The following is a 13,077-nucleotide window of genomic DNA, read 5'->3' on the forward strand; positions in this document are numbered from 1 at the left end:
TCTACCCCAGCGCTTGAAACAATGCTGGGCACATAGTAAGCGCTTAAATACCATCATCGTCATTATTATTATTATTAAGTGAAAAAATAAACTTGCATTTACGAATTTTTAAATGACCTGGATTTCTCAAGTAATAGAGCATTTCCCCTCATTTCTGCATCTTTTAGATGGATGACTTTAGGGAGAATTTGATTCACTTATCAAATTTCACACAGTGCTGACTTAGCCTGGATATTATCAACTGTACTTAAACCAATGTGCAGGCACATCAAAATGTAGCAAATAAGATTTGGCAGAAGCCACTGAACTCACATCAAGTCCACCCCTCCTGGTGCAAGAGAAGATGTTGCACGCTCTTTGCTGGAGGAAGAATCAGTAGTACATTCTGGTTCGGATACCGAATCACTGCTGCAGGGCTCACTGTTTGGAGATGCATTTCTTTGAGAGGTAGCGTCAGCAGCCACAGGCGGTACTTGTTCGCCCTCGTGAAATGCATCGCTGATAAACATGCCTTCGTGGGTTAGGTAGGCCACTTCTGTGTCCACGGAGTTGTCCTTTCCGGCACTGTTCCGTTGGGAAGTCTCCTCCAGTTCTCTAGTCCTTTGGTTTTTGTCAAGTACCGACAGAACGACGCTACGGACAACATTTAACGTTGCCTAGGAGAAAATTAAAAATGGGATTTACAGGACGGTTTATTCAAAACTCTGCATTTCTAATTTCATTTCTGAGATTAAAAAAAAGTACACTGAAGTATTTGCTGCTTTAAAGAAATCTTTTACTGCTATGTCCCAGTCAATGTTCTTAATTAGTTCCACAAAACCGAAGAGTATTAAGTAAAAGGGAGTTAAATGAAATATAGTTTCCAATAGGAAATAATGGGAAGTGCACTAATGTATTCCCAAGATTCAAAATATTGGCAAACATATTATATATATTTTTCAACAGTGTCAACACAAGAAGTATATTTACATGATCAAATAATTATAATCACAATAATAAAAAAGATAAATACGGCATCTGTTAAGCACGTACTATGAGCTGAGCGCTGTACTAAGGGCTGGGGTAGAGTCACGATAGTCAGGCCAGACACTGTCCCTGTCCCACATGGGACTGACAGGCTAAGTGGGAGGAAGAATTGGTATTTTTATTTCCATTTTACAGATGAGGAAACTGAAGCACAGAAAAGTTAAATGACTGGCCCAAGATCACACAGCAAGCAAGTGGCGGAGCTTGGATTAGAACTCAGGACCCCTGACTCCTGGTCCTGTGCTATTTCTACTATGCCAGCTGCCCAATAATACATATTTCTGAATTTGCTTTAACTTTTTTGTGCGTTCATATGTAAAGCTGAAGTCTACCGGAAGATGAATGGTTTTAGGGAAAGGGAAACCAGGAATATTAATTTGATTTGTGAGGCAACTGAGTATTACAGAAGCCTTCTAAGAAGAAATGACATTATAAAAACATACTTCACTGGGGGCAGGGAATGTCTCATACTGCACTCCCCCAAGTTCTTAGTACAGTGCTCTGCACATAGTAAGCACTCAATAAATACAAGTGACTGAGAAATAAGGCTGAAGGCCAGGTCACCTGCAGGAAGTTTGAAGAGACCAGGTGTGAAATGCTTTTGTCATTTATTTCAAAACATAATCATTTTGGAAACATTCAACCCAGAAAAAAGTCAGATATGAGCTGTGAGGATATTCTGAGTTGTGTAAGCATCCATTCACACAAACAAGGAGTTCCCGCTTTATTCTAGGTCTATTTGAAAAGCTAATTTTGAAAGACTTCCTACATCGATTGATAAGTTTGTGATATTACCTTAACCCTCTGGAGGAAGACTATCAGCCTTGAGAAAATACAACTTAGTAGATCTAGCCACTGAGGAAAATTCATCATTCTCATCTGATCAGCAAGTCTGCAAAAAGAAAGCATAATTGAAAAAAACAACTCCCTAGATTACAACACAATCTGCAACAAAAAAGGAATGCATTATGGTACATGATTTTAATCATGTGATCTGACTAATTAAATGTACCAACAGATGAAGAACTGTCTTATACTAAGTATGCATATATGTATCAGTTATCCGAACACTGAATTATTATCACAGACAGCTATGCCATTTTTTCCTAATGATGCCTAAGTTAATTTTGTGGAAAGAGAAGAAAACTCTCAGAAAACTGAATGATTTATTATTCTAAGCCCCTTTCCTAAATTTCCTGAGATTTCAAAATCTACACCAATAGGAAATGGACCTTCCCTGACTAAACCCTAATTTCCTATTCTCCCACTCCCTTCTGCATCACCCTGATAAGCTCCCTTTATTCACCCCAACCCCTCCCCACAGCACTTATGTACATACCTGTAATTTATTTATATTAATGTCTGTCTTCCTCTCTAGACTGTTAGCTCACTGTGGGCAGGGAATGAATCGGTTATATTATGTTGTACTTTCCCAAGTGCTTAATACAGTGCTTGCCACACCATAAGCACTCAATAAATACAATTTCTTGACTGATTGAAACCTTGGTCCTTTGAATTCTGGGATTTCCTCTATAAATTGGGTGGGCAATCTGAAACCAATTGTCTGCCTAGGGAAGAGGGAAGGCAAGGAGGATTAGAGTGAGGAATTTCTCCTTCCACACTGCTCCTAGCAGAGTCAAAAAAGAGGCCCAGCAACTCTTTGGCCGCGTGGGAACTCAGTGATGCGAGATTCCACTTATCTCTGCAAAGACGTACCAGAAGCCACCAAGGGCTTAACTGGTGACAGTGTAGTAATGGAGATTCCAGACTATCTTTCCTGGCCCTTCCCTTTGTACAACTATGCCCAGTTGCTTGAAATGAGCTGAGCGGAGGAGTTAAAAAGAGGGCAAAGTGAAAGACGGTACAAATGTCATTTTGCACCCTTGGGTCCCATCCCCTAGCACTTCAGTTACAACAACACATTGGGGTTGAGAGGGGCCTGCTGTAGTTAGTAAATTCTGCATTTTTTTTCTCCTCCACATTTCATATATTCCTCCCCCGCCACCAACCCCCCCAACACACACACACACACAGCAGAGGAGAGGTACCCGTTTTATATCCCTGAGAGCACAATGTCTGTCGTAAAAGCAACTATGCTCGAGCGGCTCAGGCTGAGGAAGTGATAGAAGTGATGACTGTCACAAGCATTCCATTCAGGGATACAGAACCTGGAAGTGGAGGTTTTGGAAGTAATGAAATGTGGGACAGTGAATGGTATAGAGTAAGATGGAGGGCAGAGGAGGGCAAATAAAAACCCGTATACAGGTCCGTGAATCTGGAAATCATGAACAGGATCAGCGACTCTCGGCTAGGTCGCTATACCAAATATGGGTAAATGATGTGTTTTAAACATCTGTCCCTTTCAAAAATGAGAGTGTGAAATGCCTGCGGCCCGATAGCCCCGGAGAAGATCAATCTGACGGACAGTGGTGACGTTATTAGCTCTCCCGACTTCTACAAAATTAAAGATCATCATCATCATCAATCGTATTTATTGAGCGCTTACTGTGTGCACAGCACTGTACTAAGCGCTTGGGAAGTACAAGTTGGCAACATATAGAGACAGTCCCTACCCAACAGTGGGCTCGCAGTCTAAAAGATCGTTTCATCATCACTACTAAAAGTACTTTCTCCTTTTCCCCCAAACCCAGTTATACTTACTTTATGACAACTTCTGTGTCTATTTCTTCTATCTGCAAAAGTGTATTAATCACACACTGTAAAGTTTAAGAAAAAAACAAACTGTTTTCATTTGCTTCTTTACAATTTAGGTATCCTATTTTTAAGGCTTGCATATTAGAAATTGTTCAAAAATAGTACTGCAGTAAGGATTCATTCATTCATTCATATTTATTGAGCGCTTACTGTGTGCAGAGCACTGTACTAAGTGCTTGGGAAGTACAAGTTGGCAACATATAGAGACGGTCCCTACCCAACAGCGGGCTCACAGTCTAGAAGGGGGAGACAGACAACAAAATGAAACATATTAACAAAATAAAATAAATAGAATAAATATGTACAAGTAAAATAGAGTAATAAATATGTACAAACATATAGACATATATACAGGTGCTGTGGGGAGGGGAAGGAGGTAAGGCAGGGGGATGGGGGCGGGGGGGGGAGAGGATAGAGGGGGCTCAGCACTGTGCTGAGCACTGCGCTGAGCACTGCGGAGAGGTATGATGAGAGAAGACCGGACAGTCTAGGCTAAGGGGGAGGGAGAAAAGGGTTACCAAGTTGGGAATCTAGCCCTCTTGGGTCTCAGCCCTTCTGGAAGCAAGATCACTTTGGCCCAGTCAGGACTGAGGCTGACACTCTCTGCTCTGGTTTCAAACGACTGATGATCTTGGCCCAGAAGGGGTTCTGAAGTGGGAGGGGGAATCATGTGGGAGTGGAATAATAATAAATTATGGTATTTGTTAAGCGCTTAACTATGTGCCAGGCACTGGGACATAGTGGCACTATGCACTGGGGTAGTGCCAGTCCCAGTGCACTGGGACTGGCACTGTACTAAGCACTGGGGTGGATACAGGCAGATGGGGTTGGACGCAGTCCCTGTCCCAGGTGGGGCACACAGTCTCAATGCCCACTTTACAGATGCGGTAACTGAGGCCCAGAGAAGTGAAGTAACCCGTCCAGACAACCGGCGAAGTCAAGATTAGAACCAATGACCCTCCGACACCCAGGCCCGGGCTCTATCTGCTGCTCCATGCTGCTTCTCATATGAGAAGGCTGTGATCCTCCTCACTTTACTTCTCTTAACTCCTCTTAGGAGGGGCAGCTTGGCCTAGTGCAAAGAGCCCGGGAGTCAGAGGACCCGGGTTCCAATCCCAGCTCCGCCAATGGCTTGCTGTGGGACCTTGGGCAAGTCACTTAACCTCTCTGTGCTTCAGTTCTCCTGTTCTGCCTCCTACTTAGACTGTGAGCCCCATGTAGGACAGGGGCTGCATCCAACCTAATTAACCTGTATCTACCCCAGAACAGTGTCTGACATGCAGTAAGCACTTAACAAATGCCACTAAAAAAAAACAAACTATACCCCAGTTTCCTCATCTGAAAATGGGGATTAAATCCCTGCCCTCCCTCCTTAGACTGAGCCCCAGGTGGGACAGGAACTGATTATTTTCTGTCTACCCCAGTGCTTAGTGCAGTGCTTAGCACAGAATAAGCACTTAAATGCTATACAACTACTACTACTAAAAGTAAACGGGGAGTCGGTAGGGTGCAAGGATTCAAAGCCAAGGATGTTTGGTGGTTATCAGAAATTGCTAGTTAAGGATTACATCCAATCATCATATGCTCTGTCTCTCTCCGCCAGGAATGATAGAAGCACTAGGAGAGTACCTGCTCAGGGAAATTTCAGGTAAGACAAAAGGTCTCTTACTGGTTCTCTTGATTTATCTTTCCTCTTCTATGCACCCTAGACTAGTTCTCAGCAGTCCCACTGCAGGTCCCCCATCATTACCTTCCATCATTTGACGTAGTGCATATTAAAATTTCAAGAGCAACTCAAGTAATTAAGATAATTAGCTGGGACCCCAGGATATTCAAGGGAGAGGGTTTGGCCATTATAGCAGTGGGAGAAATAGCAGCAGTAGCTCATGTCGTTGCTGAATTTGTTAATGAGATAAGAGCTTTGGGAAGCACCAATAGCTACAGCAGGGAAGAAGAGAACCTGCTGCCGCTATTGCCAGCAGCTTATATGTCTACCAGGTTCTCAGCAAGAAACTGTGCTCCAGGCCCAGAGGCATAAACTCTGGAAGATGGTAGTTCTCTTCTCTGGAACACAGTAAGTGCTTAACAAATACCATTATTACCTGATCTTGATACTGCCATTCCCATAACTATGCATATATGCATATACCTATAATTCTTTTTATTTATATTGATGCCTGCTTACTTGTTTTGAAGCATACAGATCTATAATTCTATCTATATTGATGCCTGTTTTACTTGTTTTGATGTCTGTCTTCCCCCTTCTAGACTGTAAGCCCGGTGTGGGCAGGGAATTTCTCTCCTCATAGCGAACTGTAATTTCCAAGCGCTTAGTACAGTGCTCTGCACATAGTAAGTGCTCAATAATACGACTGAACGAATGAATGAATGAAAGAATAACTACGCCTCAGAAGTAGGGGGAAGGATGAGAGAAAGAGGGAAGGGAAGATGGGCTTGGCTGTGAGGATGGACTACTTTCAGTGAAATTTTGAGATTAAATTGTAAAATATGAAAATCCTCATTTAGGGTGTAAGATTCTGATCAGAACACTTAAGACTACCTGTTTGCGTCTTTCTGACAGGTATTTAGTGGCTCTGTATTACAGCTTTAGTTTTACATCTTTTCTGAAGGAGGGAGGCTGAAGAAATACAATGCAAAACATCCAGCAAACTAGTGCATACCCAGTGGTAAAGTTACAGCTCATACTATATCATGCCATTAAATTATTGGTCCTACTTTCTGTAACATTTTTGGGCTGTCCCAGACCTCAATGTTGCTCCAAACTTAATAAGGTCACAGAGGAAAAATAATTCAAATGAGCAAGAATTCGTGTCTGTAGATAAGGTCAGGATATAAGACAGAGAGCAAATTAACCAAACTAAACTGTGGGATGGATTTCTAATTCAGATAATCCAAAATTTGGATAACCAAGCACAACTGGATTTCCAATCTCGTATAGGTTTATGCCTAGCTTTGTTTGGGTACTCGATCTTTTTAGTCCCCCACCCCCATAATAATTTAAAGTGGCTCTGTCTTGGGTAACTAGCCATTCAGATCAATTGAATTTTGATCGGGGCTGGTCTTACACACAGAACAAATTGGGGCAACTACTGTAAGCCCCCTCCCCTCCCAAGGGAGTTCCACTCTTCTAAGCGAGCAATACGGCCTGCTGTGCGATCAAACTGGTTTCCAAACCAATATCTCCAAGGGGTCTATCTAGGAGAGCACAGGAAAAACACATTATGAGTAGTTATGAACCAACCAACAGCTCCAGCCTGTAAAACCACCTCCATCCGCAAAGACAAACGGCCTCATTCTGGATGACTTGCCTGGGGCCCTGCTTCCCCCAACTCTTTGAGATGACCCTGATTTGGATGATTGGCTTGTCATTGTAAATATATTTTAAAGTAAGAGTTTCTTTTCACTGCATATTCTAATCCAAAATAGTTTACAAAAGTTAATAAATGATAAATCGAAGCTTCACAAAACTCTTCTCAGTACTGAAATACCCGCTTCACAGACTGGCAAATGAGATTTATCTCAGCAGAGAAGCACAAGAAGAAGCAGGAATAATGAAAGCATACATGTAATTCAATTCCCAACCCCCTACTCAGGCATCTCTTAAACACATATTAGCAGAAATACTTAAGAAAGCTTAAGCTAAGAATGCATGATTACCTGCTTAATGATATTCTTTGCTGTAATAATCATTTCTTCACCATATATGTCTAAAAAATTGAGTTTTCTTTGCTTTAAAAGTCCGAATACAAGTGATATTAATCTTTCCTAATAAAATAAAGGTTTGGAGTAGAGTTAGTTTACAGAGTAAATGATATTTTTAAAAACCGACATTTCTAAATTATGATGTGGGTAAAATGGATGACACAGGCACTGCATGAACAGCTAAGTTTTTCATCTTTGGTCTCGCACTGCAAGGGATGAAGCTAGTCTGAGGGATCTCTTCATTCACAAAAGAATGTTTAGATAATCAACAATTGTTCTCTGCATTGAGAGTGGTCTATTTTTCCTCTAAATCAGTCAAAGCAGGGATAAACAGCCCAAACTGGTCATCATGCCCTACTGCAGGGCCGGGGGCAGAGGAGGGTAACATGGCACAGATGTTGATCATCATCATCATCATCATCAATCGTATTTATTGAGCGCTATGTGCAGAGCACTGTACTAAGCGCTTGGGAAGTACAAATTGGCAACATATAGAGACAGTCCCTACCCAACAGTGGGCTCACAGTCTAAAAGGGGGAGACAGAGAACAAAACCAAACATACTAACAAAATAAAATAAATAGAATAGATATGTTGATGATATGTTGATGTTGATGGCAACCCTAGGGTGCACATTCCAAAGACTGCCATCTTCCTGGGCTCTTCATACCATAGCAGCGCTTAGAACAGTGCTTTGCACCTAGTAAGTGCTTAATAAATGTTATTATTATTATTATTATAATACCTGCCACCTATGGAGGTGAAGTCAATCTAGAAAAATCAGTTGGTGGGATGAGAGGAGGGTTTCAAGTCTCCGGAATAGCCACTCCACATAAGAACTCGCACAGCATATCTGGAAGTTCTGCCGCTGTTGTTTCCTGCTTCCCTGCCACCTGTCTTCTGCCACCACCACCTGGTCTTCCCTCCACCCCCTCTTCCCCTTGCTTGCCCCCTCAGCCCAGGAATCATCATCAATCGTATTTACTGAGCGCTTACTGTGTGCAGAGCACTGTACTAAGCGCTTGGGAAGTACAAGTTGGCAACACATAGAGACAGTCCCTACCCAACAGTGGGCTCACAGTCTAAAAGAATAATGGCATTTATTAAGCGCTTACTATGTGCAAAGCACTGTTCTAAGCACTGGGGAGGTTACAAGGTGATCAGGTTGTCCCAAGGGGGGGCTCACAGGTTTGATCCCCATTTTACAGATGAGGTAACTGAGGCACAGAGAAGTTAAGTGACTTGCCCAAAGTCACACACCTGACAATTAGCGGAGCCGGGATTTATTCCCTAATGGGAAAAGGCAAGTTGGATGCAGTGCACGTTGAGCGAAGCCATACTCAGAAGTAACCTGAAATTTTATTATTTTCCGTTTTCCTGTCCCTTCATTCCTAGTGGCTGGCTCGGCTCCTTGCTGGAATCAGAAAAGGAGTGGTGGGTCTAACTCCAATCCCAATCAGAAGGCGTTTGTGTAGGGAACGGTTTCGTTGGGGAGGGAGGGTTTCAGATGTTGGAGGATGAATAGGAACTTGTGTAACCATCACACTCCTTTTTCTTTGGCTCTGGCAACCACTCACCTAACCCCAACCCATCAAGCCTGCCACAGCAAACACTCATCTATCCACCTGAGGGGATGTTTACTTTTAGAAACTCCAGGTGAATTTTTTTTTTTCTCACAGTTGCAATTTAGCTTATTATGTAAACATCACTGAGTGAATGTTCACTTGTCCTATGTCAGGAACCACAACCATGACCGTGACGTGTAAAACGATAGGGCAATTTTTCAAAACAAGGCCAAAAAGCCCCACCCTCAAATTACTTTTCTGGTTTTATTAATTTCTTATGAAAGTAATCTAATAACCATATCATTCCAGAATCAATTTAAGCAAGAAAAAAATTGATCACCGCACCGGAAAACAGAAAATTCCCAAATTTAAAAGAGTGCATTAAATGGCAGAGGAGAGGCAGAGGTGGGTGTAGGACTTGGAGAGGACGGGCTGGGGAGGGCTGTAGTCAATCAATCAATCAATCGTATTTATTGAGCGCTTACTGTGTGCAGAGCACTGTACTAAGTGCTTGGGAAGTACAAGTTGGCAACATATAGAGACAGTCCCTACCCAACAGTGGGCTCACAGTCTAAAAGGGGGAGACAGAGAACAAAACCAAACATACTAACAAAATAAAATAAATAGAATAGATATGTACAAGGAAAATAAATAAATAGAGTAAATAAATAAATAGAATAAATAAATAGAGTAAATAAATAAATAGAGTAAATAAATAAATAAATAGAGTAGAAGCAGTAACAGTGTGGTTAAAAATGCTGCTGGAGAAAGCAATTCCAGGGAAGGTTGGAGGGAGTAAGAAGAGGGCTAGTGAGAGACCCAGCTTTGGAGAGATTTAAACCAGGGTTTACTGAATATCAAACACTCCAATCAACATCCACCTGGCAGCATGAGCCCACTGTTGGGTAGGGACTGTCTCTATATGTTGCCAACTTGTACTTCCCAAGCGCTTAGTACAGTGCTCTGCACACAGTAAGCGCTTAATAAATACGATTGATTGATTGATAGTGGAAAGAGCATGGCCCTAGGAGTCTGAGAACCTGGGCTCTAATGCCGGCTCCACCATTTACCTCAGTTACCTCATCTGTAAAATGGAGATTAAATTCCTGTTCTCCCGCCTACTTAGAGTGTGAGCCCTATGTGGGACCTGATGATCTTGTATCTAATAATAATGATGATAATGATAATAATAATGGCATCTGTTAAGTGCTTACTGTGTGACAGGCACTGTACTAAGCTCTGGGGTGTATAGAAGCAAATCGGGTTGGATGCAGTCCCTGTCCCACGTGGGGCTCACAGTCTCAATCTCCATTTTACAGATGAGGTAACTGAGGCACAAAGAAGTGACTTGCCCCAGGTCACACTGCAGACAAGTGGTGGAGCCGAATTAGAACCCATGGCCTTCTGACTCCAAGGCCTGTGCTCTATCCACTATGCCTTGCCGCTATCCCAATGCTTAGCATGGTGCTTCACAAACAGTAATCAATTAACAAATACAACAATTATTATTTTATTACTATTATGTCCTCCCTTCTCTCCCACTCTCAAAGACTGGAAGCGGAAGACTCAAGTGGAATGGCAACAAGACAGTCTCCAGTCTCGACTCCAAGTTTCCCTGGCCCATCACTCTCTACCGACCCTTGCCATCAAAAGTCCCCTCCTCCACACTGACATATAACACCCATGTGATTTAAAAATGTCTTTAGGCTAACGGGCTGTAAAACAAGGACAACTCAAAATTACAGTCATAAATTTATTCTCCTCCAAGTCACCACTAAAATACAGTAATGATAATAAAAGAACTAATATTTTTCTAGGAAGAAAATATACAGACCTCTTCTAAAGTTTGGCAGTCATCTTCTAGGGGCCTATTTAAGTCACTATGTGCATACGTAGAAAATTCTGCAATCATCATCTTGTCTATCAATTTTTCCAATTCACAGAGTTGTGATCCCAGGTGCCTATGGAAGAACAGCCAGAAGTAACTATTCATAAATATCCACACATGTATGAATTATTTCATTTAAAATCAAGAAATTCCCTAGGTTAAAATCTTTCAACTGAAGGATTCTCTGCACTAAAATGATGCTTGAACAAATCTGGGCTCCTTAAATTCATAATAATTGATACGTCATTTGTGTTTGAAGGGAAGGAAAGACAAGACAAGATGCAACAAATACGCCTATAGGAGGATCAGTTAGAAGGAATCTGTTACAAAGGAAACAAACCATATCAGTATTATATTGCTGAGAAGAGATTTCCTTTTAATTAATCAGCTATCTTAAAACAATGAAATTACACCAGTAAATTCATAATGTGAAAACTGTAGTATGAAAATCAGGAAAAATTATTTTACAAAAGAGTTGAATCAGTGATGACCTACATCAATTACTCCACTTTTTAAAACAACACCAGCTGAGTTCATCATAAAGGGGTCATTTAGATACACACTTGACAGGCAAAGTAAACAGCAAGTTTGCTTACAGATAATTGCAGTTTTCATATAGGAGATTGTGTATTATGGTATAAACACTGCCTACTGTGCATGCTAAAAAGGGTAGTAAACCTGAAGTTTATACAATGACCAATAAATGCTCTAAAGAAGTTGTTATAGTTTACTGTGTAATCCCCAAATTTTCAAGACTCCAAATCTATTCTTGCTACCGCACTTAACCATGCACACACTTTTCAAGCATAATTTTTGTTGTGACGTTTTAACTACCTCACTCTTAGATAAAATGTGAGATTGTTCTACGCTAAGGGAGCAGAATGTTCTGCAAAAAACACTGTAATTTGTACTTTAGCATCACAAAAAAAGAATCACACCCATATCCCATAACATTGTAGCAAATGTTACAGTGGGAGTTGATATTTAACTAGGGTAAAAACTGACCCAATTCAATTTTTTATCCACTAGGCAAGACTAAATGACATGCCTAAAAAGTATTACAAGTAGTACTAATGGTATTTACTAAGCATTCTCTATGTATAAAACACTGTGCTAAGCACTAGAGTAAATATATGATTATTTCATCAAAACACGACTCTTGCCCCATATGGGGCTGTATTACATTACTTGCAGCGTGATTATCAAAAAATAAAGAAATCACAAAATATAGGTTATCAATAAGGCAATTCTTCTAAATAAATTAACCAACTAAAATTAATAGTGATTTTGCTTCATCAATATCATCAAATACCACAAGTTAGATATTTGTGGGTGCCTGGTGCTTTGCTGAATCTGTCAATTTTTCCTCTCTTCCAAGTTTCAGAACCACTAATGAATTGGGATAGAATGGCAATCTTTAAATGCCTACTCCAGAATCCTAATCTCAATTTGGTTTTGGTTTTTAATATGCTGCTATCACTGTAATTTGCTTTGAGCTGCTCCAAAGCAAGGTTATCACTACATTGTTGTTTATAGCGGTGTCCCTCAAATAATTTTACTCTCACACCTCTCTAGTCTCCTTTCTCTTTCTCTCAAATCATTTGATTTCCCTCATTTCTTTTTCCATCCCTCTTCACTTAAAAGCCCCAAATTCACTTCTTAAATAACATCCTCCATGGAACATTAATTCTCATATGATCCCTCTGTGTAGTTCTGCTACACGCTCACCTAATTTTAACTCCCAGACAGCTTTCCTTCCCTCCACTTTTCTTCTCTCTCCCTCTGGGGTGCCTTCTGTTCACCTCTGCTTGCTGCGGATTACTATCAATCAATCAATCGCATTTATTGAGCGCTTACTGTGTGCAGAGCACTGTACTAAGCGCTTGGGAAGTACAAGTTGGCAACACATAGAGATAGTCCCTACCCAACAGTGGGCTCACAGTCTACATCCAGCCATCCCTGAATTTCTGTCACTTTTCCCTCCCCAGGAATAATAGGAAGCGAGGAGTCTCCTCTTCCAGTGTCAGGCCAAGGCGCTGATTACTCAGTCATTCAAAAGAACACTCGTCTTTTTCTGCAATACGAGAATGTAATCCTTCCCCAGTTGATCACCTATTACTGGACACATATTAAATTTAATCATTAATAATGTCAGCAAATA

General features: G+C 41.1%; 1 protein-coding gene across 2 annotated transcripts in view; it reads right to left on the reverse strand.

The window, feature by feature from the left end:
- The window catches only part of VPS54 (VPS54 subunit of GARP complex), a 72,535-nt gene that overhangs the window by 17,742 nt on the left and 41,716 nt on the right, over window positions 1–13,077 (reverse strand). For both annotated transcript variants that reach the window (XM_038751290.1, XM_038751289.1), the window contains exons 8-12: window positions 10,863–10,989; window positions 7,420–7,527; window positions 3,688–3,743; window positions 1,822–1,918; window positions 313–656 (exon numbers count right to left, since the gene is read on the reverse strand). In XM_038751290.1, the coding sequence (XP_038607218.1) occupies window positions 313–656; window positions 1,822–1,918; window positions 3,688–3,743; window positions 7,420–7,527; window positions 10,863–10,989 (732 nt within the window). The remainder of the gene's footprint in view (window positions 1–312; window positions 657–1,821; window positions 1,919–3,687; window positions 3,744–7,419; window positions 7,528–10,862; window positions 10,990–13,077) is intronic.

The sequence above is a fragment of the Tachyglossus aculeatus genome, chromosome 9 (assembly GCF_015852505.1).
Source record: "Tachyglossus aculeatus isolate mTacAcu1 chromosome 9, mTacAcu1.pri, whole genome shotgun sequence".
NCBI lineage: Eukaryota > Metazoa > Chordata > Mammalia > Monotremata > Tachyglossidae > Tachyglossus > Tachyglossus aculeatus.